The following is a 26546-nucleotide window of genomic DNA, read 5'->3' as shown; positions in this document are numbered from 1 at the left end:
CCCTTCACCAAACACTGGTGTGAACCTTCAGAATGAGTTACTTGACTAACCAGTGTGAGGGTGACTGAGAAAAGTGTGAAGAGTTTTGATAGTTATAGCACCCGTGAATCCTATTTGCTGAATTACCGTGATGTCATAGAATGCTCAGGGAAATCACTGCAGAAAGCAGGAATGGACTGCTCATCATCAATACTGCATCTGCGAGGGCAATAGAAAATCAGCAGGGCAGGAAGAGACCGAGACCCTCCAAAAGAGCTTTTGCATAAGAAGGGCAGGAGGGAATGGCTGGAGTTTACAAACGGCCAAGAAATACACTGTAAGTATCTTGCAAGACTATTACCTTTGTTGAGGGGAGAAGGCAATTTGTCCTTGTCCACTGACCCATTCCTATTTTGCAATCCTTTCTTAACCAAAAACAGCACCCTAGGAAGGGGGTTTTTTTCCCAAAAAGAGGAATCTCCAGTGGCATCAGAAAACAGAAGAATGATTTTCTCGTGTCATTTTTGCTGTCATCGATGTGAGCTTGCCAGGAGACGAATAGCTTGGCAATGAGAAATGCTGGGCTCGATCGCCTTCCAAAGAGGAGGAAAGCGGTTGGCGAGATGAGGTCAGCCCAGAAAGCAGAGGGGATGGATGAGCGTGGATGTCTCTATGGCCAAGCTCACGGAAACTGTGTTAGTGGTCCCAGCAAGTCCAGGACGCCATAGAAGGGCAGCTCCTAACGAGATTTAGTTTGCTGTCTTTGAAAAGGAAGGGGGAGGGTATATATTTCAAACCTTTTCTAATTTTTTTTTAAAAAGAGCAAGCATTATCTCTGCACGGGGCTTTCGTTCCTTACACATCTGGTCATCTCGACAGTGGGCTTGGTTATTTATCCTCCAGATCTGTACCTTCCTTTTCGGTCAAAACCCTCCAAAGACTAGAAACAGCATGCATTAATTTAAATCAAGAAAATACCCATCAAAATTATTTATTTATTTCAGCAAGGAGCATAAGCAAGTCTCCCATTTTATCCTCACAACAGTCCGATGAGGTTGTCTGGGCTGGTCTGATACAGAAGGACGAAGTGGAAGGAGAGACAGACCCTGGCCAAAGGTCACCCAAGGGAGTTTCACGGCTGACCGTGCATTTGAATTCGATTCTCTTCTATTCTCTTCCTATTCTATGACACTATTCCACACCAGTTCTCAGGCAATAATCACAACAGAAAGGGGCTTGGGAAAGGAAGTTCAGAGAGAGGTCACAGGTATGATGCTTTCCCTTCTCCCTACGGCTTTACTGATGGCAGGCATTTTTTGCCAAGTCACAGTCAATGTATGGGGACCCGTTAGGCAGGGGTGGCCAAACTGAGGCTCGGGAGCCACACGTGGCTCTTTCACACATGCAGTATAGTTCTCAAAGCCCCCACTGCCCCATCGGCCAGCTTGGGGAAGGCATTTGTCTCTTTAAATCACTTCACCAAGCCAAGCAATTTGCTTTCTTCTCCCCTTTCTCTCCCTCCTCCCTCCCCCATCTATTTGCCTGCCTGCCTTCCTGTCTTGCAACTCTCAAACATCTGCCATTCATGTCTTGAGGCTCTCAAACATCTGATGTTTATCCTATGCGGCTCTTATTACGTTAAGGAAGTTTGGCCACCCCTGCCTTAGGGGGTGTATATTTCAACCGTTTGGAGGATTTCAAGGCAAGATATAAACAGAGGCGGTTCGGTTTGCCATTGTCTGCCACTGCATCGCTACCCTGGATTGCCTTCATGGTCTTCCATCCAAATACAGAGCAAAGCCGACCATGCTCAGCTTCTGAAATCCAACGAGATCAGGTTAGCTTGGACAATCCAGGGGAGTTATTTATTCAGTTTGGAGGAGGGAAATGCTCATGTGCAGGCTCACAGCCTCCCCTTTTACCTTTACAAAGCTGTTGACGGCCATGATAGCCATGTCTGGCTGGCTCTTGGCATAGTTCATCAGGTAGAGGTACACCAGCTTCTTCAGCTCCAAGTTGTCGGTCTGCATGCAGTTCACCACGTCTGGGAAAAGGGAGCTAGAAGGAGAGGACACTGCTGGGGTTAAAGCAGCCACTGTGCAGGGCATTCCCAAACACTGTCTCATCTGCATGCAGAAGGCTTTCCCGATGTCTCGGTCGCTGCATATTTGCTGCTCTGCTAGCCAAGCAGTATTAGGTCTAGAGCTGGAATTCCCTGCATGCGAAACATGCTCAACTACTGATCCTAGGCCGTCCTTCTTGGGCTTTTAGAACTTCCACTAGGTCAAACTGCTCTCCGGAAAGGGTTTTTAGGAAGGCACCTAGGGACTCTACAGAGTCCTCTTTGGTTCAAACCCCCCTAGCTTTCAACACTCTTGGAAAAGTCCACAAGCAATGCAAGAAGGCCACAGACAATCCTTGCTGCCATGACCCAGGGTCAGACTACCTCTGAACAAGGAGGTTCCATTTAACCCTCAAGGCTGATACCTACACCCAATCCTCCATGAATGCATCTAGTCCTCATTACATATCATGTGAACAACTTTCCAAATTCATTCCCCATCAACTCAACCGGAAACGTCCTGAATTCTAACACTGTAGGGGAGGCAGAAAAAAGTCCCCCACGCTGCGAGTATGTTCAGGAATGCCTATCACTTGCCCTCCTCCTTCCAGTACTCTTTTCTTCTGAATTAATTACAGGCAGTATGAATCAAGACCCTGGTCTTGGATCATGCATGAACCGCCCCCCACTTGGGAGAGAATAAAATTCTCCCCTTTTTTTCCTTTATGCAGCAGAAGATGAACACCGAAGATGGAAGCAGATGAGACCTTTCGTTGCGGGCCAGACGATTTGGAAGACCTGTCTGCAAGGAAGAGCAACCTGCGACTCGGACACGCTGGCGCCTGCCAGCAAGATTGCTGAGCGCAGCAGAGTCCCGAAGCTGTTCCGGGCACAGGATGCTGAGCTGACTTGAAAACCCAGGCGTGGGTGAGCCTTCCCTTCCGCTCTCCCCATCGCCCTCCGACGAAGCCACGCCACTGAAGCTGCCACCCTGCATTTACTTTAGACCGCTTTCTGCAAGTGCCCCGAGATGTCTGGCTCCGGCTGGCTTTTAGCGGCTGAGGTTGCAGCAGGCTCGAGGATGTGTCAATAGAAAGAAAATAAAGGTCACCAACCAGAGGATTTTTTCCCCCCACTGTGGATTTAATGATGCTGCTCTGCACCAAACCCTTGGGGAGGCTTGAAATCCAAACCAACCACATTTTTATGCGCACACAGTTTAAATTTAAACACAGTTTTGTTTTAACGGTGTATGATAGTCTTGTTTCTTGCAGGCACAGCGGCCTTACGGAGACCCCCACCCACCCAGGACAAGCTAGAGATCACATTTTCTTTTTCTATTATTCTGTTATTTCTATTATTCTATTTACATCCATGGCACAGAGTGGTAAATCTACAGTACTGCAGTCCAAGCTCTGCTCACGACCTGAGCTTGATCCCAGTGGAAGCTGGGTTCAGGTAGCCGGCTCAAGGTTGACTCAGCCTTCCATCCTTCCGGTCAGTAAGATTACCCAGCTTGCTGGGGGTAAAGTGTGGATGACAGGGGAAGGCAGTGGCAAACCACCCCACTAAAAAAAATCTGCCGTGAAAACGTCGTGATGCAACATCACCCCAGAGTCGGAAATGACTGGTGCTTGCACAGGGGACTACCTTTACCTTTTTTCTCTTCAGGAACTTGAGGCAACATAAATGGAGTGGGATTCTTCCAGCAGTCTCCCTTCCAGGGACTTATGAGACTTAGCCCTGGGCACCTTCAGCAAGTGGGCTGCATTGCAAACCTTCAGACTGTTCCTTGGCACCGTAATACAGATTTTCCCCACCCCACCCCCACCCCCAGCAGTAGGAAGAAACTGTGAGAAGAGCCCTGGCTGGATCAGACCAAGGATGTCTCCATCCAGCATCCTAGAGCGTCCAACGGGGATGTCTCTGGGAAGCCCAGAAGTGGGCATGAAAGCAACAGACATCTCCTGCTATGCACTGCAGCAACTTGCATTCTATGGCATACTGCCTCTGAACGTGGAAGTTCAATTTGATTACAAAACCAAATAGCTATCCATGGGACTTTTATTCCATGGATTTGGCTATAAGAGCCCTCTAAGCCAGCAGCCATTATGGGGCAGGGAATTTGGCAAGTGGCCCATGCATCGTGTGAAGGAGGACTTCTTCCTTTCTCCTTGGTCTACTGCCTGTCCAAGTCACTGGGTGCCTCTGAGTTCTCACGTTTGGTGGGAAAGGAGGAACAGTTCTTCCTCCAAACCTCCTTGCATGTTGTTCTTTGCCTCTTTAGGGCATCCTTTTTGAGACGGAGTAACCAGAACTGTGGCGGTCCCGTCGCACAGAGCGGTAAGCTGCCGTATTGCAATCCAAACTCTGCTCACGACCTGAGTTCGATCCCGGTGGAAGCTGAGTTCAGGTAGCCGGCTCAAGGTTGACTCAGCCTTCCATCCTTCTGAGGTAGGTCAAATGAGTACCCACCTTGCTGTGGGGAAAGCGTAGATGGCTGGGGAAGGCAACAGCAAACCACCCCATAAAAAGTCTGCTGTGAAAACATTGTGAGAGCAATGTCACCCCAGAGTCAGAAATGACTGATGGTTGCACAGGGGACTATCTTTACCTTTTCTAACCAGACTGTAGAGTTCTCATACTGCGGAGAGAACAGGGTTCTCTTTCTATCCACTTTCTCTGCTTTATGCAGAACGTTACAAACCTCTGTCATATCCCACCTGCCACCCCAGCTGTCTCTTCTCTACACTCAGAAGCCCCAAATGCTTCACCCTCTCTCTGTACGGAAGGCGCTCTAGCCTTTGGGACCATCCGGGCTGCCCTAGTCTGCAACCAAGGAGGTGTTACCTGACGTCCTTCCCCACAGTCATGGCAGCAATGACCTTCTTCACCGCCTCCTTCCTCTTCTCCTTCTTCTCATTGTTGAGCTCGGCTTTCAGTTCGAAGATTTCCCCTGCCAAAGAAACAGGAAGGGTTCAGTCTCACCAGGAGGAGGGGAAAGTGTTTGAGCAGTCGGAGAAGACTGGCCAACAACTGGTATATTCCTCCGCTAACTCACAGAGCCTACTGGCCTTTTTCACACTACCGTTCTAAACTGGATGTGATTCACTGTTGATTTGACAGGGGTTTCATACAGCAAATTTCCTTCCGTTAATGAGCTGTCTCTAAAGCACTTTGGTAAATTCAAACAGCGCTGCTTTCCCCACACACCCTTTTTCGTCCTGCACTTGTCCTCAGACTTTTTTCTTTTTAACATTCTAATGTGAGCGCTATAGTGCTCAACCGCTATAATACTTCAATGATATAGCAGCACCATTGAGATGCATGGTGTTATAGCGGTTGAGCGCCATAGTGCTCACATTAGAATGTTTTTAAAAGATTCAAAGTCTGAGGAAAATTGTGGGGTGATAAAGAGAAGGGGGAAAAAGCAGCATGGTAGAAAGTGCTACGGACCTTTTAAACAGCACACCACAGGGATTCAGAAACGCAAAGAAGGGTTGAAAACGGGGGGGGGAAAGCAGTTTCCCTCAAAAGCGGCTCAACCATCCTTTGCTAACCCAAAGCAAGCGGGTTTGTTATGAACAGGTAAATAAATTCCACTAGCAGCCAGTTATTAAAATGGGTCTGTCTGAAATGACAGAAAAAATGCATTAGCAACCAGTTACTACAACAGAGGACAAAAGCAGTTTGAAAGGGTCTACCGTCACACAGCAGAGGCCCCATAGTGTTATGAGGGGAGCCCTTTTTTTCTTCTTTTGGACCACAGAATCTGATAAAATCTCAAGACTTCCATTTCATTTGCGATGTTTCTAGCCCTCGACATTTCCAGTTGGCCAACATGAATAACAGTGCGGATTGTAGGGACTAGAGTGAGGCAGGAAACAGGGAGACAGGGACAAGTAATAACCTCCTCCTCCAAGGACAGCTCTGCTGAAAGGAGAGGGAAATTTCATCTCCTTGCACTTCTGTGCTTCACCCCCACCCCCAATTCATACAGCTATTCACCCGTGCAGGCCCTGTGACCCCAAGAACGACCCTTGCAGTGGTCAAAAAGGGCTCTGGGAACTGGGAGGAATGTGCCTTCTCCACATGCATGTTTACAAAAAAAAAAGTTGACAAATGAACTAACAAGGATTCTGGTGCATAAAGAAAAACATTCTGTACCTTATCACCTGATGAGGAAACAAAAGAATACAGGTATTCCTGTTGACAACTGCTTGGATTTAATAACCACACTTTCACACACAGGAGAAACTTCACGATCCTCCAAGACAACTAAAACTTGATGTATATCTTGCTCACCTCGTAAGTTGGTGGATGCAGTATGGTAGGCTGGGAAGGCAGTGGCCCAACCAGTAAACTTCATGGCTGGGATAAAAGTTGAACCCAGGTCTTGCAGTCTGATGCTCTAGACAGGGGTCCCCAGCGTGGTGCCCACCAATTGTTTTGGGTTTTTTTTAAAATTCTGTGGTTGGGTCTACCTCCTGCGACAGCCATTTTGTGTCTAGCTCTGCCTCCTGCAGCAGCCATTCTCTTGCTAGGCCCACCACCTGGTTCCAAAGGCGCCCACAGGCTCAAAAAAGGCAGGCCAACACCCGACACTGGAGTGTCATTGGTCTACTGGAGATCCAAACATTCCTGTTCTCTAACCAAGATTTGCAGTTTTGGCTGGGACTAGGCTGCAGTAGAATCTGCACAGTCCTCTCCTGTTTCCTTTGTCCTCTTGTGTGCTACTTTCCCAATGGTCTGAACAACACCAATGTGAAACTGCAATCCCCACTGGAACCCTGGTATTTGGAACTTGGTTTCAGTATTTGGAACCCTGGTTCAGAAGCAAACAGGTGGGAAGAGCAATCACATGTTCCATTGATCTCTTAAGCAAAGTGAGATACTGGGAGGGGGGGGGCTTTTGATTCCAATAAGCCTTTGATATGGGGTGATCCATAAATCCACTTAATTAATGCGATGTGTATGTAAAAGTCAATAATTTTAAAGACTTTAATGAGTGAACAGCCCTATGTTAAAGCTCTAAGCTCTAAAATAAGAGTCATTTGTCCATCTTGAGACAGCACGAGACTTCAGAAACCAGATTTGGATCAGACAGGAAGAGAAGCAGCGAAGCAAACTGTCAAATAAGTCACTGAAATACTGGAAAAGCCACACAGCAGCCGGATTGTGTCACACAGCAGGTGGAAGGGATGAAAACGTTATTATCTCAGTGGATGAGAATAAAAGATGGCAACGGATATGAGACTAGAAGAAGATGTGCTAAAGAAAGGGATTTGTTAGAGGCAGGGCCTGCAAAGGCACCCAGGAAAAGCGTTACGCAAGCATGGCCCACTGAATGAACCCGTCTTGCTCACCAAACCCAGCCGGCATTTAAAAACCAAGCAACTGAGCATCGATATTCTCCAAGACGCTCTTGTGCCAAATGGCAATTTTACGGAAGGCCTGAGCAGCTGGGAAGCTGGTGCCATTCATCTTCCTTAATGGAACTCTGGCAGCTGAGCAATTCACCACGGCTGGCGGTGCCGGGAATCTTAATTATCCAAGAGCGGAAAGTCAAAAAGGAGAAGCAGTTTAAAAAAAGAAAGACAGAAAAGACATTTAGGGATTACTTGTCGGCCACCCCCTGATGTCGCAAGGAGCTCTTTCAGTAGAAAGACCATCAGAAATCTGGGCATGTTAAAATCAAAATGATCAGCAATACAATGACAGGAGGCAGGCAGCAAGCTGCAGTTTCAGAGCCAAACACGGCTCAGCATGAAACTGAACAAGGCTCTTTTTAAAACAAAAATGAAATCTTTAAAATCACAGTAGAAGGAAATTTTGACTCTGGTAATACCTTGAAGGCCAGCAACATTTTCCAGGGTGTAAGCTTTTGTGAGTCAAAACTGGGATAGCCCAGGCAAGCCTGATCTCATGTCTCAGAAGCTAAGCAGGGCTGACCCTGGCAAGTGCTTAGATGGGAGACCTCCAAGGAATACCAGGGCCCAGAGGGAGAGACGGGCTGTATCAAGTCACTTCTCTGAACATCCTCCATGCCCCAGTAGGGATGTCAGAATAATCAGTATGCCAAGGCAATGGAAGGCAACGTTTTTATAGGACTAAAAATCCTTTCTTCTAAATGCTTCACAAGAAAGGGAAATGCCAGAGGCGAGCGCTTGTCCGGAATTCCAATTCAAACCATATGCAGATCAATCACAATCACACAAGGTATGCTTATTAATTATTCCAAGACGTTACGTGCTCCACTTCCTAATGAAGAATTTGCAACAATCAGTTTCTGGCCTACAGAAATGTTACAGGTTATTAATCAATAGGTCCATTGCTAGAGGGAGGGACATGGTGGGGGGACAGTGTGAAACCAGTAACCCCCCCAGAAGTGACAATGGGTAGCTCTATGGATTGCTAAGACCATGAAGTTTCCAGTGATTCCTAGAACTATCTGTTGTAACTTCTGAGTTATATCTGGAAGTGACATACCAGCAAAGAGGCGGATGGTAAGGGTTCCCCTCCCACTGCTAGATGGTGGGCCATGGTGACAGCCAGCAGGAGGTTTCTCACCAGGCTGGAAAGCCTGGCCATCCTAACTGCCAATAATGTTAATTTGTATACTTTCAGTCTCCCTAATTGTCTCCCTAATTGCTTCTCTGTCATCGTCTTGCTGATAATGTTGATGTTGTTTAGCTCTGCTGAGAGCCAGTTTGGTGTAGTGGTTAAGTTCCCGGACTCTTATCTGGGAGAACCAGGTTTGATTCCCCACTCCTCCACTTGCACCTGCTGGAATGGCCTCGGGTCAGCCATAGCTCTGGCAGAGGTTGTCCTTGAAAGGGCAGCTGCTGTAAGAGTTCTCTCAGCCCCACCTACCTCACAGGGTGTCTGTTGTGGGGGAGGAAGGGAAAGGAGATTGTGAGGCACTCTAAGCTTCAGAGTGAAGGGTGGGGTATAAATCCAATATCATCATCATCTTCGATGATGAAAGGCTGCAGACCCCTGGATTAGAGTGTTAGCCAAGGGAGATCCAGATTCAAACGCTTTCTCTGGTATGACATGGTATTACTGCACTGGCTCTACTCCTTCCAACCAGCCTGTGTCATGGGGAGACTAGAACATTCTGCTGTGCTCAATGGAACAAATTTATGTCCTCCCAGAACAGGCTGCCTGTTGCATCTCTACATGAGACTCTGCTCTGAATGGGACTTGTAATTCATGCAGTCACAGGGTCAGAGGTCCTTGATCAGTCCTTGCAATCATTAAAAGAAAACTTTTAAGGGTATAAGAGTGGAATGTGCCTGTAAAATATCCAGTGTGACAAGCACTTCAGACAGCAAAATCATGGGAAATATTGATATGCATGCACAGAATGGCAGGAGAAAAAATTAGCTGCATTTTCCACCAAAGATTCTAGACCTCAGGAAGAAATATTCACCCCATGCCACCACCACCCCCGTCAGCCTTCCCATATCTGGTAGAGAAGGCAGCAAAGTGGCGACACAAGAGGACAGAGTCTAGGTCCTGAAGAACACCTTTCAAAAGCCTCCCCTTCCCCCTGTCTGTGAGAATCTTCAACGTTACACAAAAGCTGACCTTTTTTATTGGTGGTGAAATATTTGGAGTCCGTCATGGTTTTAATTTCTTCTTACACCTGCAATAAATAAAAATAAAGTAAAAACTTCTAGCTAAGGCATGCTTCCCTTAAAAAGCAACACAAGAAAATGGAGCTTCGGCTATTTCACACAAGGGCAAACAGAGATCTTTTCTTGTTCATTACAAGCCTATCTGGGATGGGAATGTAGGAACAATGCTGCTGGATCAGGCCCAGGGGTCATTTTGTAGAAAAATAGGTGGTGGAGCTCATCCAGGGATTGTTATGCAGCTGCACATACTATTCAATGGACAAGGAGGTGGAACTCTCAGAAAGGTTCAGGAGCTGAGCTCCTGTGAGCTCCCACTGAATCTGAGGCCTGATCAGGCCAAAGATCTTTTTAGCCCAGTGCTCTGAAAGTTACCAGCCAAATGCCTCTGGGAGGGCTCAAGAAGTAGGCTTACAAACACTTCTGGGAATTCTGCAAAGTTATATAATTCTGCAAGTTCCCCTCTTAAGTCAGACACAAGCCCCCAGAAGGCCATGCTATTCATTTTTAAAAGCCGCATGTTTCTGGGCCTCCAAAAACCTTGTGGCAACACAGTCGTAGCCATGATTTCAAGGCAGTAAAATAAGAGATAGTAAGGCTGATTACTTAGGGAGGGGGGCATGGGCTCAGTGGAGTCAACATCATCATGCAGAAGGTCCCGCGTTCAATTCCTGTTATTTTCCATTTTCAAAACAATTTGGCAGCAGGTAACATGAAAGATCTGAGACTCCAGAAAGCCGCTGCCAGTCTAAGTAGACCACACTGATCTTGGGAGAGCAATGGTCTCATAAGGCGGCTTCCCCTGCATCCTGAAACCCAAACGAATGAAAAGGTGCAGAAAAGAGCACCCAGAATGGTCAAGAGGATGGAACAATTCCCCTGCTAGAAAATAACAAAAGAGTATGGGGGTTTTTAGTTTACAAAGGAGATGCTGCAGAGGGGATAGCGACATAATAGGGGTTTATAAAATTACACGTGGCATGCTATTATTCATCCTCTCTTATACATAGGGGAATCTGATGAAGCTGATGGGTACTAGAATAAGGGATAGGAAGAGGAAACGCTTGTTTTCCCTAGAACGCATAATTTTGGAACTCACTGCCCCATGGCGTTAGCTTTAAAAGGGAAGGAGACTAATGCAAGGCGGCCAAGAGCTCCATTGGGGCGTGATCAGCCATGACGGCTTTGAGGAACTGCCATGTTCAGAGGCAGTATACCTCCCAATAACCCTGGTGGGTTGATGACAGAGGGAGGCCTTGGCCTCCATGTCCAACTTCTAGGCATTCAGGGAGAGAATACAGCTGGACAGTGTTGGGAACAGGATGCTGAACTAGATATACCTTTTGACTTTGTGCTTTTTTCCCTTCACATGTCAGGTAGGGACAACAGAAAGTGGGGCAGGAAGGAAAAAAAACAACATCATTCCTTTAAAGCTAAAGTGAAAAATCAGTAAGGGGCCTTTGCCAGAGTACATTCAGCACATCCAAGTCTTAGCTGGAAGCTCCATCAACCTCAGAATAATCCCTTTCCTCTCATTCTGCCTCCTCCAAATTGTTAGCATGGCAGATGCCCCGCATATATCTCCGGTAGGCATCTTGAAAATTTTGCAGCGGGAACACACCAGAGATCACAGAGCTTTCTACGCACTGTAAAAAGCTGCATGCTGAAAATTCTAACAAATCTTGCATGCTCTGCTAATGGGGCCCGGTAGGGCCAGAGAGTCCTATAGTTTGAAAATTATTTGCTTTTTCGATTACAAAATGGCAAGACTGCAGTAGAGAGATGGGGTCAGGAAGGAGGCAAACAGGGCAAGCAATCAGAAGGACGAACTAGGCTAGAGTCAGCTGCTCGCAAAGGCCCCATCGAACCCTACCGGCCAGTTTGGTGTAGTGGTTAAGTGCGTGGACTCTTATCTGGGAGAACCAGGTTTGATTCCCCACTCCTCCACTTGCAGCTGCTGGAATGGTCTTGGATCAGCCATAGCTCTCATGGAAGTTGCCCTTGTGAAAGGGCAGCTGCTGTAAGAGCTCTCTTAGCCCCATCCACCTCACAGGGTGTCTGTTGTGGCGGGGAGGGGGGGAGGTATTGTGACCACTCTGAGACTCTGAAATTCAGAGTATAAGGCGGGATATAAATCCAGTATCATCATCTTCCGTCACATCACCCTTACAGAACCAGTTGCTGTTGCAATACCCCCCTTCAGCCATCTATATAGACGGTGCTGAAGACCCAACAGAGAGCAGGGTCAGCTAGCTAATCCTTTCTTCGGTGAGCTACCAAAGAGAGTCCTCGTTTCCCAACTTTGCCCAAGAAAGCCTGGTGGTTTGCCTTGATAAGCTAGTCAGGAACGAAGGTATTTAATAAACATAAACACTGTACACCAAACCAGTTTCCAACCCTCATTAACATACAGCTTAATTTAGTTTAATATGATACTGGGAGAGCCAGTTTGGTGTAGTGGTTAAGTGTGCGGACTCTTATCTGGGAGAACCAGGTTTGATTCCCCACTCCTCCACTTGCACCTGCTGGAATGGCCTTGGGTCAGCCATAGCTCTGGCAGAGGTTGTCCTTGAAAGGGCAGCTGCTGTGAGAGCCCTCTCCAGCCCCACCCACCTCACAGGGTGTCTGTTGTGAGGGGAGAAGACATAGGAGATTGTAAGCCGCTCTGAGTCTCTGATTCATGGAGAAGGGCGGGATATAAATCTGCAATTCTTCTTCTTCTTTATATCCTATCCATCCTGCCGAAGCAGGCTCAGGGCAGTTAACAACACAAAACATACACATTCACCATAAAAAGTCGTCGATAAAACAATTTGCAGTCTAACAAACAGTAAAATCAGATGACAGCCTAGAAAGATTTTTTTTAAAAAAAAACATCAGGATAAATCCTTGTACACATTTATACGATATCTCTGTTGGACTCTTGTTAGATATCTTTTCTACTTGTATATTAGAAGAATTTATCCAAACATCCAAAGAAGTAATGCAAACAGGGCCAATACAGACAAAGACAAACGTAATAAATTGAAACTGTGTAAGTAACAGAACTGTAAACTAATGAAGAGCCCAAAGAAGCCAGGTTTTAACATGGCACTGAAACGTCAAATGATTAAGTACCTAGGTACTGCGAGCGCATTCAGCAACTGAGGCACCACAACAAAGAAGGCCCTGTCCTTCATGAATGCCCATTTCATCCCTGAAGATGGCAGCAGAGTCTCTAATGAAGTCTAACTGACACCACCACCTCCAGGGGCAAAATGGGCAGCTGCAGAAGAGTGAGAAATTCCTCCAAATGTGGATGAGTCTTCATTTGTTTTATGTCTCTCTCTCTCTCTTTTATATTATTATGTGGGTCTGAAGCTCACTGCATTCTGTGGCAGAGCATCTGCTTGGCACGCAGAAGGTCCCAGGTTCAATCCCTGGCACCTCCAGTTCAAAGGATCAGGCAACAAGCCTTACGCAGTCTGGGACCAACATATCTGCAGGACCATCTCCTTCCATATATGCCCAGGAGGTCGTTACGTTCGGCCTCCCAACATCTGTTGGCTGTCCCCGGCCCAAGAGATGCCCGCCTCGCCTCAACGAGGGCCAGGGCTTTTTCAGTCCTGGCCCCGACCTGGCGGAATCAGCTCCCTGTTGAAATCTGGGCCCTATCTGGCTTATTAGCCTTCCGTAGGGCCTGTAAAATGGAGCTGTTCCGCCAGGCTTTTAGCTGAGGCTGCGGGCGTCTATTCTTGATCAGGTTGGCCTCCCCGGCCAGCACTGTCATCTGTGCTAGGAAATGGAATAAAAAACTGCCATCGCTATGAGATATCATGATGTGAGATGACTAGGCTGGGCAATATGTGATGACATGGTAATCAGAGTGCTGTTGTTTGTTTATAGAATGTTTTTATTGTATTTTATTGTTTTATCATATGTTGTACTCCGCCTTGAGCCCTACGGGGAACGGACGGAATAGAAATATACTAAAATAAATAAATGTGACAGACCTCTCTCTGCCAGAGACCATGGAGAGCCATTGCCGGTCCAAGTAGGGGTTTTTAGGGGAGGGACGGTGGCTCAGTGGTAGAGCATCTGCTTGGGAAGCAGAAGGTCCAGGGTTCAATCCCTGGCATCTCCAGAAAAGGGTCCAGGCAAACAGGTGTGAAAAACCTCAGCTTGAGACCCTGGAGAGCCGCTGCCAGTCTGAGAAGACAATACTGACTTTGATGGACCAAAGGTCTGATTCAGTATAAGGCAGCTTCATATGTTCATATGTAAGTAGACAGTACTGAATTTGAGGGACCAAAAGGTCTGACTCAGAATAAAGCAACTTCTTGTGTTCATGTGCCCTCTGCACCATGAAAAATGAAGTCAGAAACATCCCTCTCCTCCAGGGCGACAGCACACACCCACGCCACCCAAAACAGGGGTCCTGGTTGAGAAAGAGACGGTGCCGTGTCAACCTTACCCTCCATGAAACCCCTGCAGTGGACCAGTCTTGGCACCTGCCAGTCACCCTACACAAGGCAAAATCACCCAGTTAAGAAAAACTGCTGTACGACCTGTTTTGATACTCGAAGCACAAAACTGCGTTCTGATTTCAGGCCTGCTGCTGGAAGGCTACAGCTAAGAATTTCAGTCCAATTCGAAAAGAGGACTGAAAGGGACCTTCTGCAGGCTGAAGAGCTGTGCAATGAAAAAGCCTTCTGAAGGCACACGCTGCTTTTACCAAGAGGGTTACAAAAACCTGTTAAGGTGCCCCATAAAACATATTAATTAAAAAAGACAGGGGAGCAAATCAGGCCTAATGTCCAGACAGCAAAAAGCACTCACAGATTTACAAAGCACAAGTCAAAACCCAAATGTTTTACATATTGATTACCGATATTTTCAGCTTCCATCTATCTTTACTAACCAGCCCTTTTTACACACACACCCCCCACCTTCCTGGATCGATCCTTTTCCTCCCTGGTCTGCCTCCAAGGAGCTTCTAGCGGCATCCGTATCTCTCCCTTTCCCATTTTACCCTCACAACAACCCTGTGAGGCAGGTAAGACAGAGAGATTGGAAGCCCAAGGTCACAGAGAGCATCCATGGGAAAGTAAGGACCCCCTAACACAAAAAAAATCTTAGTTTGACACTCTAATGTCTACACCACAGTTGCTCTGTATAAAAATTGAAAGAAGGGCACATTCTCTCCCCAACATGGGTATTGTGGAAGAACTTATCTTATGGAGTAAAACGGGATGGGGTTAACTCCTCCTTTCTCCTCACTCCTCAAAAAAGGTTACCCCTGCTTTGAGTCTCCAGAGACTGAGCAGTTAACCTCTGCATCCCAGCGCCAGAAGGAAACATCAGGAGAACGCCTTAGCCTCTCTGCCCTGTTGTTGGCCATCCAGAGGAACTGGTTGGCTACTGTCTGAAACAGGATGCTGAACTAGGCAGACCGCTGGTCTGATCCAGAGCTCTTGTGATGTTGTCTCCCACACAAAACCCTTCAATCCACTTCCTACCCTTTCTCAGCCATCCCACTGCCTACTCAGCTAAATACAAATACCTGGTACTTAGAACACGTTTCCCTGCTACACTTCTGTGTGTGCACTTTCCACTACGATACGCAGGTCTGCCCTCAGATGCCAGAACTCTCAGGCTCGGTTTTACGTCATCCGTCTGTCCTGTACCATCAATCACCCACCCCATTGTCCTTAAATACATTAGTAATTATTAACAGCAGCTCGCAGAAATTAGTCAGGCACAAGGAAGGAAGGCCCCAGTCTCGGAACTCACCCAGCAGCCTTTGTGGGGGGAGGGGGAAGAGTCTCGTTACCTTTACTGCTTCAGAAACGAGAAACTATGGACACTGATCAAATTAGCCGGCGCTGTTTTCACTGTCGTCTTATTACAGTCCTTAATGAGAGCAAATGAGATTTTGACATGCAGGACGGCTTCCAGAATTAAGCTTCTAAAAGGGTCATGGCCCGCCTCGCTGCGCAAGATTCCGGGTATCAAAACTACCTGCACGCCTGATTTTGGCCGCAATTTACAGGCAACGGAAAACCCGTTTACTGAGATATCCTCCAAATCAACCCGCGTGACTGGTCCACCCAGCAAGCTTCCAATGCAGAATGGAAATTCGAACCTGGGTCCCATAGAATTTAGTCTGACATCATCACCTCTGCACCACACTAGCTGTCTGGGGTCCTGGAGACTTGTCAGGAAACACCACCAGGCGGTGGTGTCCATAGGAGTTAATGGCTTCTCAACTTTCCTTTGAGTGCAACTGTACTGAAGAAAATTTATACTCTGCCTTTCTGCCGTCATAAAAGCCACAAAGGCAGCTGAGACATTAAAAAACATGCATAACAAAGCTGCCTCTTAAAAACCACTAAAACCAACAAAAACAATGAAGACCAAAGCTAAAATAACAGCAAAGATAAAACAACAAAACATTAGGTAGGGATCACTGACAAAATGCCAAGTCTTCACCCACTGGTGGAAGATAGCCACAAAAGAGGCCAGAACTCTCCTGAGGGGAGAGTTCCAGAGTGTTGGGGCCATAACCGAAAAGGCCCTGTCCTGGGTTGTCACCTGCCTGATCTTAGAAGGTGGGGGCACCACAGCAGGCCCTCAGAAGATGACCTGAGTGGACGGGTAAATTCACAAGGGCAGAAGGGAACCCTCAAGTATCTTGGTCAACACCAGCACTTTGAACTGTGTCTTGAAACAGATTGGGAGCCACTGTAGGCAGGCCAAGACTGGAGTGATAGGATCCTAAGACCCACATTCCAGTCAGTGTCCCAACTGCAGTATTCTGCACCAACGGAAGTTTCTGAACGCTTTCCAAGGGCAACCCCACACAGACCACATCGCAGCAATCTAGTCTAGATTACGCTTCCTCACTATGGTTAAGGAAAGGTCAATTGGGTCACTTCTCCTAATCCACCACAGAGGACACTGGACACGAATCCATCATATACAGGCTTTATTCCAGATCCTTGATTTCATCAAAATGTAATGATTCGGTGAGACCTTCCCTTAGGAAACGGAATTAGCTGGTAAAAGTTCTGCCGGAACCCCAACAGAAAAAGTGGCCTGCAGTGCACCACCCAGCCATGCAAATGTTAATTAGTGGTCAGACCACGTTTAACCACTAATTGCAAAAAAGACATTTGAGGGGTATCAACAGTCTAGAGTAGCAGGGGGAGAGTCCCTCTTCAATGCATAAAAGGCCTCTTTGCCTTCTCACTCAGATGTAGGGTTGCCAGCTCCAGGTTGGTATATACCTGGAGATTACGGGGGTGGACCCTGAGGAGGGCGGGGTCTGAGGAAGGGAGGGACTTCAGTGGGATATGACCAGGGTATAATGCCACAGAGTCCACCTTCCAAGGCGGCCATTTTCTCCAGATGGTCATCTCTGTCACCCGGAGATCAGCTGTAATCCTAGGAGAGCTCCAACCACCACCTGGAGGCTGGCAACCCTACCCAGAGGTTAAGGTGCTGCAAAGAAAGAGATTATGGCTGGAATAAACCCTGCTGGGTACTCCTTTCTGTAAGATCCCTTCGAACTACAATCTGAAGGTCTTAGGCAGAGAAAGGCTAGATAGACCACCCACTAGGAGTCCCTGCTCCTAAGGACCGCCAACAAAAATAACAAACGAGATAAGAGAATAGGAGGGAGGAGCCAGTCAAGTGCTTCCAGGCCCCTGATTGGATCCTAACAAGACTTTTTTTTTTGAAGCAGGAACTCCTTTGCATATTAGGCTACACCACTCTGATGTAGTCAATCCTCCTGGAGCTTAAAGTAGGCCCTGTAAGAAGAACCCTGTAAGCTCTAGGAGGATTGGCTACATCAGGGGGGTGTAGCCTAATATGCAAAGGAGTTCCAGCTACAAAAAAAGCCCTGGATCCTAAACACAGTCTTAGCCATCCTAGTTCAGTCTGGATGCTCTCATTCAGTGAGGTGGGATCGGAATAAAGAAATCACGGTCTCTTCTACAGACACAGTTTCCCACATGGGGGCGGGGGGGAGACAGCAGAACAGCCGTTGTGACATCAGCGTCATGACAGCAGCCCTCAGATCTCTTTGACTGGTGTGAAAATGCCAATCCTGTGGTTTCTAATCTCCAGTGCATCTTCCCCATTAGATTCTCTAAGTGAGAGCAAGAAGCGGCATGCCCTAAATAACACATTTTTTGAGCCCTGAAAACCAATAGGCAAAAATCTATCTTGGCAGCAGAGGACTCATGATTAAGAAGGTGGAAGAGACATACAGCGTTTGTGAGGGAGGGAAAGACAGATTACAGGGCTGGAAACAAATCCCAAGCCAAGAGCCTGGTGCTTTTGGACTGGCACACTGGAATGTGAAATATTTCTTCAGCTATGCTTGGACTTTGGGCATGCCTGGACTCAGGGCATTGCTTTGCTCCTCGAGACTTGATGCATTTGGGCTGCCTTCAGCTATGTTTTGGGATAGGAATCCAGGTCAATGTGGGAAAGTTGCAAGGGGCCAGATGGGCTGGTTTTTAAGGGATATGAAATGACTTCCCAGATCTTGCGCTCCATGAAGTAATGAGAGCGCCCACTGAGCGAGAGCAAAGTGCATCTGCCTTTACCATTACGGTTAGGGAGCAAGGGTTCAGAGGGTAATAGCCTTTTTTTTCCTTTCCCCTGCACATCACTCGAGAAAGCCTCCCTGTAGTTGTGGCCAAGACTCCTCCATTAGCCTAGCCCTCTCGGACCTCAGAGTGGGACTCTAATCTGGAGATCCATCAGCGGACACCTCAAGATCCCACAGACTCCTGTTCCCCATCTTTCATCTCCTCCCTGCAAAACCTACCCAGGTGCCTGTCTTCCTTACCTTCACCCACAGAGCTGCAGACCAGTGATCAATGCTCCCTTCATGCTGTGGAGTCTTGTGAGCAAAAATTCTACTTTGTGAGCTAGTGGCATGAAAGTTGTGAGCTACTGCATCATTTATAGTGTGCTCTGGGATTATCCTTACTGAGCTAAGTCAAAAATGTGTGAGCTGGAGGCTAAAAATCTGTGAGCTAGCTTAGAGGGAACACTGCCAGTGATCCCTCTAAGCTGAGTCAGTGTGAGCTAGCTGACAGGTTTTTTTAGCCTCTGGCTCACACATTTTTGCCTTAGCTCAGGAAGAATGGCCCCAGAGCAAACTAATTTTATGCAGTAGCCCACAACTTTAATGCCAGTAGCTCACATAGTAGAATCTTTGCTCACAAGACTCCACAGCTTAAAAGGAGCACTGCTGCAGACTGGGCAAAAACCTGAGTGGGTGATGCCCTGAGTGACCCCCTAGCCCCAAATTGCCTCCCCTTGCCCCCATTCCAGGAGGCATAACGAGCCCAAAGTCTCCTACCTGTACATCCTTCCCACCCCACTCCATAGATTCCCATCAGCGCATCCTCCTCCAGGGCTTTTTTTGTAGCAGGAACTCCTCTGCATATTAGGCCACACACCCCTGATGTAGCCAATCCTCCTGGAGCTTACAGGGCTCTTAGTACAGGGCCTTCTGTAAACTCCAGGGGGATTGGCTACATCAGGGGTGTGTGGCCTAATATGCAAAGGAGTTCCTGCTACATAAAAAGCCTTGTCCCCGCCCTTCCACCCATCCTCTTCCCCTCCCCCTTTCCTGAGGGGGCGGGGCGCCAGGCCAGGCCCCTCCCCCACAGGCTCACCTGCTAGTTGGAGGCAAATCTCGACAGGCTCCTTTGGACGGAGGCGAAGGCGGCGGCGGCACCAGCAACGGACGCGGAGACAGCGAAAGGAGCCGCCTGGCTGGGGAGGCAACCGGAACTCGGGCTGTCTGGGAGGACCGACCACAGAACGCCGCCACGCCCCTCTGCCTAGAGAGGGCGGCCGCCGTAGAGAGGAGGGAGGCCAGAGCGGCGCACCCACTTCCGGACGCAGCCATCGGGAAGGGAACCGCTAGGGGGAGCCACCCTCCCAGGGCTTAGGCCACTTCCGGTTTCAAATGGAACCGGCTTTTCCCCGCTCCGGATTTAAGAGAGAGGTGGGATGTATCTTTCCCCACAGGGATATCCCGGTGCCCCCCTCTCTCTCGCCCCGTACGGAATTTTGGCCGCATACAAATTCTGCTTAACCGGCACTAGTTCCACTGATCTCTATGAACTGGGTTTTAGAAACATAGAGCTAAAAGCGGGTGCGTTCCTAGAACAACCGGCTGTCTTGAACTTCCGGTAACAACTCGGCCGAAGCGAGGCGACTAGAGAGAAAAGGAGGCTGAGAGGGAATAGGAAGGTGGGTATGGTATGGGGCGGGGTGGCGGAACTCCCTGCCACTGGACGAGAGAATAACCTTAAAAGAGGACGAGACAGAATCATGGGGAGTGGGTTATGGAGTGGCTGTTACACAGCTTTCTTGTAATCATATGTTGCCAGTTCCCATTGATAAAGGTGAGCAAATTCACACCAATCAGGACTTAGTAGCAGGGGTGGAATTCTAGCAGGAGCTCCTTTGCATATTAGGCCACTCACCCCTGATGTAGCCGATCCTCCAAGAGCTTACAAAAAAGAGCCTTGTAAGCTCTTGGAGGATTGGCTACATAAGGGGGGTGTGGCCTAATATGCAAAGGAGCTCCTGCTAGAATTACACCCCTGCTTAGGAGAGCCCCAAGCTAAAGGTGCCGGTACTCTGTATTGGTGAGTGCTGTCCCCCCGTAAGAGCCCTGTTATTATGTCTGATTGCTCTGAACTTGGATGTAATGTTCCCTCTAAGCTGCATGGTCTTGTGAGCAAAAATTCTACTTTGAGAGCTACTGGCTTTAAAGTTGTGAGCTACTGTATAAATTATTGTGCTCTTGAGTCATCCCAGAGACAAAAATGTATGAGCTGGAGGCTAAAAATCTGTTAGCTAGCTCATGCTAACTCAGCTTAGAGGGAACACTGGTTCAGAGGCAGTCTGCCTGTGACCAGTAGTCAGTGCAGCTGGAGAACAGCAGAGGACTTTCGCCTCCATGTGAGTTTCCCAGACGTAGCATGTTGGACATTGTGAGCCTTAATGGATCTGTGGTCTGATCCAGCAGGGCTCTTCTTAGAATCAGAGTAACTCTTGACATCATGCTAATGACATCTAACAAAGCAACCTTCTTCTGTACTGAACATTTCTTTTGATTCTCAAGTGTTAAGAACATAGCAGTAGAATGTCTTCAAATGTGTCTGTGCGGGGGGAGGAGGGGAAGGCTTCTCCCACTGTCTGGAAAGTAAGTAGCCCTCTTTTTCTTGCTTGCAAAACATGAAATTCCAACTCCATAGAAAATAATGTGCTCCAAAACATAAACCGTGCTTAAAGTTAGGATAAAGATGGATAAAGGATAAAGTTAGGATAAAGATGAGTCCGCTTCCGGAGAGGGCGGGATATAAATGGAAAGTAATAAATAAAAATAAATAAAAACATATATTTAGAATAAAGAAATAAATATGCTATATAGAGAGCAAGTTTGTGGGCCGGGAAGAAACTCCAGTTCATTAAAGTGCTGGAGTTCAGCTGTTGCAACGTACAGCTGTTAGAGCAGAAATTCCCCAAACCAGAAGGTCTTCTATGGTGGAAGGAAGGCACAAGACCATGGAGTTAAAATTGCGGCTTGTGTGTTATACTTAAATGCAGCCATCGTGTCGGACAGAGCCTTTTTGCGATCGACCCCAAGTGGCTTTGGTGCTTTTTTTTTCTTTTTTGCTTTTATAATACTTTTCTCTACCTTAAGGAGTCTCAAAGTGACTTAAAATCACCTACCTTTCCTCTCCCCACAGTAATCACCTTATGAAATAGGTGGGGTGGAGAGAGTTCTGAGAGAACTATGGCTGGCCAAAGGTCACCCAGCAGGTTTCATGTGGAGGAGTGAGGAATCAAACCCAGTCCTCCAGATCAGAGTCCGCCACTCTTGACCACTGCACCACACTGGCTGCCGTGCTCTGGATATGGGTTGCAGCTGGGATACATGAAGTGAATACAGTTGCCTGATCTTTAAAGAGCAAATCACAAATCCTCTGTGAGAGATGTTATTCTCAAGGATGCCTCTTGTTCTTTTCCTTATAAGTCTGTTGCTTCTCATGTTCAAAAAAATGTAGTCAGTGATCATCCTTCATCTACTCTGTTTTTCAGAACTTGGAAATATTTTTGGCAAGCAAGGGGAGCTATGTTTAAAGCAAGAGGCAAACTTCCCATACTGAGATCGCTTAAGGCAATGGGAAAGGGATAGAGAATAATACAAGTGACCTGCGCATGGTCATCTTTGCACACTGAAGACTAGAAACATTGTTTGTTTAAAGTAATTCAGTCTGATGCATTCAGGTACTTCTGATTAAGAACAGCTTTGGGATCAATTCTGGCAACAAATTCTGTTTTGTTTGCAAAAGACATCACAGAAGGGGTCCTGGATTCCTCATTGTGGGAGAAGCCATGGCAGAGCACGGGGCTCACCTCACCGCCGCTTCGGCCTTCGAAGACAGGCCATCCATCTTTGAAGTGGTGGCCCAAGACAGCTTGATGTCAGCTGTGAGACCTGCACTTCAACATGTGGCTAAGGTAAAAAAAAACCCGCTTCCCACAGCTGGACTGTAGTAGCAGATCTGTGCTTGCTTTTCTACGTTTGTCTTTAGAACAAGTAACGGCCAAAGGCTTTTTTAAAGGACCATTTTTATTGATTCCTCCAAAACAGTAGACGGCAGAAAGGTCTAAATGTTAAATTGGATTTTCTGAAGATTATTTTCACAAAGTACTGACCCAGCCGCACTTGTAGGAAGAATATAGATGGGGTTGTCAAGAAAGACAATGAATTTGCCGAGTGTAGTTACGTTTTGCCATTGTAAATTGGATTGAAAGGTGGGATTCAAATTAAGGAAGGATTACATTGAACAGGTGGTGCAGCGGTTAGGATATCAAGGATCTGGGAGACCCAGGTTTGAATCCCCACTCTGTCATGGGAGCTTGCGGGGTGACCCCAGGCCAGTCACACTGTTTGTCGGACCTGACCTTCAGGGTTGTTGTGAGGATAAATCGAAAGACAGCTCTGTAAGCTGTTTTGAGGAAAAAGGAGGAATATAAATGAAGCACAGAGACTAATAAAACACCCATTGATTCCAAAAGGTGTTTGCAGTAACACTTTTACGCAAGTATACTGGTTGAAAAGGAAACGGAATACTAATTCTAGGACTTCTGGCCCTGGTATAAAGGGAGGGAGGGAGACAGGGAGTCACTTTCATTTCATTTATTGGATTTGTATCCTGCCCTCCTTGCAAGCAGGCTCAGGGCGGCTAAAAGCCATTAAAACTATAAGAAGATGATGATGATGATATGAGATTTATATCCCACCCTCCACTCCGAAGAGTCCCAGAGCGGCTCACAATCTCCTTTATCTTCCTCTCCCACAACAGACACCCCGTGACTCCCACAGCAGCTGCCCTTTCAAGAACAACCTCTGCTAAAGCTATGGCTGACCCAAGGTTATTCCAGCAGGTGCAAGTGGAGGAGTGGGGAATCAAACCCGGTTCTCCCAGATAAGATTTCGCGCACTTAACTGCTACACCAAACTGGTGTAGAACATAAAGCATAAAACAATCAGAAAGATTTCTGTACAATAAATAATCAGCTAAAATTACATAATCAATGAGCAACGACATCGCCAATACTACCCAGAGATCTCAACAGGTATGGCACTAATATGATTAGTATTTAGTAACATTAGCTAGGCTTGTTGGCTCTGTGGTAACTTGGTAGCTGTCACAGTAGTTGCCGTGCCATTCTTGATATTAATACCAACCTCACCTGTCTCATGTGCTAGGTGCTGGCAGAATCCAACCCTGGCCGTTATGGCTTCCTCTGGCGCTGGTTTGATGAACTTTACACCCTCCTGGACTTGTTGCTCCAGCAGCACTACCTGTCTAGCTGCAGTGCCTCCTTTTCTGAAAATTTCTACAGCTTAAAAAGAGTCCCACTGCGACGTGATAGGAGGCTGCCCTCCCGGCTGGCCACAGTTGGGCTGCCGCAGAAACAGCACTGGAAGTCCCTCTGCTTGCTGGCCCTTGTCCCTTACCTGAAAACAAAGCTGGAGAAGCTGGTTTCCCGGCTGCGGGAAGAGGACGATTACTCCATCCATCCCCCATCCTCGTCCTGGAAGCGCTTCTACAGGGCCTTCCTAGCAGCCTACCCTTTTGTCAACCTGGCGTGGGAGGGCTGGTTTCTGGCCCAACAGCTGTGCTACATCCTGGGGAAGGCTCAGCACCACTCGCCCCTGCTGAGACTAGCCGGGGTGCGCCTGGTCAGGCTTACAGCGGAAGATCTGCAAGCTCTAGAGAAAAAACTACTGGCTGCGAGTGCAGCTCAGCCACCAGCCTGCAGGTGAGTGTGAACAGAATCCAGAGAGCTCTGGAGCTCCAAGATAAAGAGTCCAATCCTTTCCACCAGTCAAGAAATGTTTGGTAAACTCAACCAATTTGAGTATTGGCTCAGTAAACTCTGATTTAATTAGAATGACAGGGCGGGGAAAAGATACTTTAATAATCGACAAGGTGGATGCTTCTCAAGCCAGAATAATTACTGTGAAAAGATAAAATTGCCTTTTAAACAAATTAACGATAGTGGCTAAGTGGTCAAGCAGCAGTTTGGAATGCAGAAGGTCCCAAGTTCAATCCTGGGCATCTCTAGTTAAAAGGACCAGGTGGCAGGTGATGTGAAAGACCTCTGCCAAAGATCCTGGAGAGCTGCTGCCATTCTGAATAGACAATACAAACGTTGACGGACCGATGGTCTGATTCAGTATTAGGCAGCCTCTGTGTGCTCAATATATTTAAGCCTCATTAAGCAAGGGTTCTGTAAATATGAGCAGAAGAGCACCAGGCTCAGCCTACAGGTTCAGTTATTAAATAAGTAAAGCAACAGCGTAGCAGCTCACTTGTAAAAAGGAACTCAGGTTTTAAAGGCAGTTAGTTTACGTCGTGCCAGTTTAGTGCTTTTTTCTTTGGAGATGCCTGCAGTTCTATGAAGTGGCCAGAGTGGGTGCTGTTCTCTAGTGCCAGAGGGCAAACAGCATGTACCCACCCACCCCAGCCTTACGAGTACAGAAGCCCAACATAAATACAAAAATCGGCCACATATCCAGGGGCATTCTTGGTTTATGGCATATATGACAATGATTGCTGTCAACATGCTGCAAGGGAAATCATGTTGCCATTCTGCCTGTAGCCCCACACTTGCTTTGTTGGCACAAGGCTTTTGCTAATGTTTTTGTATCTCCATCTCCCTTCTTCAGTGTGAAAGACCGAGTGAAGTTGGCTATGAAGAAGGCCTTGGGGGGCCTGGCCTTCTCCCTCTCCACTGGCCTCTCCGTCGGAGTCTTCTTCCTCCAGTTCCTAGAATGGTGGTACTCATCCGAAAACCAGGAGACCATCAAGTCATTGACTGCCCTGCCCACCCCACCGCCACCCCTACACCTGGACCACGACACAGCTTCTCCCCTCTTGCCAACGCTCAAAACCATCTGCCCACTCTGCCGCAAAATCCGAGCCAACGACACAGCTCTCTCCACGTCCGGCTTTGTCTTCTGTTACCGCTGCGCTTACAACTATGTAAGGAATAATCAGCGGTGCCCCATCACGGGTTATGCCACAGAACTTCAACACCTTGTCAAATTATACATGCCTGAAAACTGAATGTGGGAAGGCATCCTTTATCTTGAGTGCCATAGGGGAGCTTCTATAGTGTGTTTGGTGAAATACCTGAGATGGCAGCAAAGAGACATTCCAGACTATGCGGCCTCTATGATTCCAGGGCTACCCACCCCATGGGAAGCAGTCGTGCTTTGTGGAGGGTGCCGACTACTGAGGGTTCGCCCGCATTTCTTCTCCCTGCAGCTCTTAAGACCCTGAATTGCCAAAGTCTTGATTTTAAGGGATATGCACTTGAATGTTTATATGGTGTATGCAAACCAGCTTCGTGTTTTGGCTTGCCCGTGCTGGGCCTGCCTTGTTTTGGTGTTATGTGCATGTCTATGCAAACACATACCTGTGCCATCACCCCCAAAAATTCACCACTGAATGCATCTTTTCCCTATTATAAAAATATGAATAACACTTTTGCACAGAGTAATACAGAGCAGAGGGTTTGTTATATGCCCGTGTAAGTGGAATACAAAGACTTCGGTTTAAAGAAAATATCAAATGCAGAAGTGTGAAGCTAGGAGGGTCTTGGAGACAGCCTAGGCAGGTCCGTAATAGCTGATCCATGGAGCCAGATGTGGCCTGCAGTTCTTTGAACATCAGCAGCATGACCTGTTAAGCAGATCAGATATAAAGAAAAGGGGCAGCTTTCTCAAGCCACTCCACACAGATGGGATTTGAGTGGTTTTTGAGCCTGGCCTAGGGAAGAGTAGAGATGTGGGTTGGCTTTGGTGACCTCTTTGGGAATTACCACATGGCTCTTTAGTGTGCCATAAAGGACACCAACTTCCAAAATTTGGTCAATATGTTCATCTAGACCAACTGTGAGGCAGAGCCATCTGACTTCCCCATTATTGGGGAGAAAAACCAAGACAGAATGCCTATAGAACAGCCAATTCAAAGTGATTAATTTATTTATTTTAGTAAATTTCTCTCCCGCCCATTCCCTGTAGGGCTCAGGGCGGAGTACAACATATAATAAAACAATAAAATGCAATAAAAATTTTTTTATAAACAGACAACAGCACTCAGATTATCATGACATCACATATTGCCCAGCCTAGCCATCTCACATCATATCTCATAGGGATGGCAGTTTTTATTCCAATTCCTAGCGCAGATGACGGTGCTGGCCGGGGGTCCATGCACTATTACAGAAAATTCTGAAGACACAGATTCAATTTAAACCAG

The 26546-nt window shown here is 47.3% G+C and overlaps 2 protein-coding genes across 5 annotated transcripts in view; one reads left to right on the top strand and one right to left on the bottom strand.

Moving 5' to 3' along the window:
* The window catches only part of AP2B1 (adaptor related protein complex 2 subunit beta 1), a 114854-nt gene extending 95336 nt beyond the window's left edge, over positions 1–19518 (bottom strand). The window contains exons 1-4 of the mRNA XM_060258794.1: positions 19362–19518; positions 9635–9692; positions 4892–4997; positions 1902–2037 (exon numbers count right to left, since the gene is read on the bottom strand). Coding sequence (XP_060114777.1) covers positions 1902–2037; positions 4892–4997; positions 9635–9671 — 279 coding nt within the window. The 5' untranslated portion in view covers positions 9672–9692; positions 19362–19518. The remainder of the gene's footprint in view (positions 1–1901; positions 2038–4891; positions 4998–9634; positions 9693–19361) is intronic.
* Positions 19519–19565: 47 nt separating this feature from the next.
* On the top strand, positions 19566–25758 carry PEX12 (peroxisomal biogenesis factor 12). 4 transcript variants are annotated; one of them, XM_060258789.1, is made up of 4 exons: positions 19566–19944; positions 22059–22227; positions 23483–24039; positions 24950–25758. In XM_060258789.1, exons 2-4 carry the CDS (start codon positions 22102–22104, stop codon positions 25347–25349), a joined length of 1083 nt encoding a protein of 360 aa, XP_060114772.1. In that variant the 5' UTR covers positions 19566–19944; positions 22059–22101; the 3' UTR covers positions 25350–25758. The 4 variants fall into 4 exon arrangements, with proteins under 4 accessions (XP_060114772.1, XP_060114774.1, XP_060114775.1 ...); XM_060258791.1 differs by having other exon boundaries at positions 19642–19944; positions 22068–22227; XM_060258792.1 differs by having other exon boundaries at positions 19642–19948; positions 22071–22227.
* The last annotated feature ends 788 nt before the right edge of the window (positions 25759–26546 follow it).

The sequence above is a fragment of the Heteronotia binoei genome, chromosome 18 (genome assembly GCF_032191835.1).
Source record: "Heteronotia binoei isolate CCM8104 ecotype False Entrance Well chromosome 18, APGP_CSIRO_Hbin_v1, whole genome shotgun sequence".
NCBI classification, from domain to species: Eukaryota; Metazoa; Chordata; class Lepidosauria; order Squamata; family Gekkonidae; genus Heteronotia; species Heteronotia binoei.
This window is presented reverse-complemented; position numbering and strand designations above follow the sequence as displayed.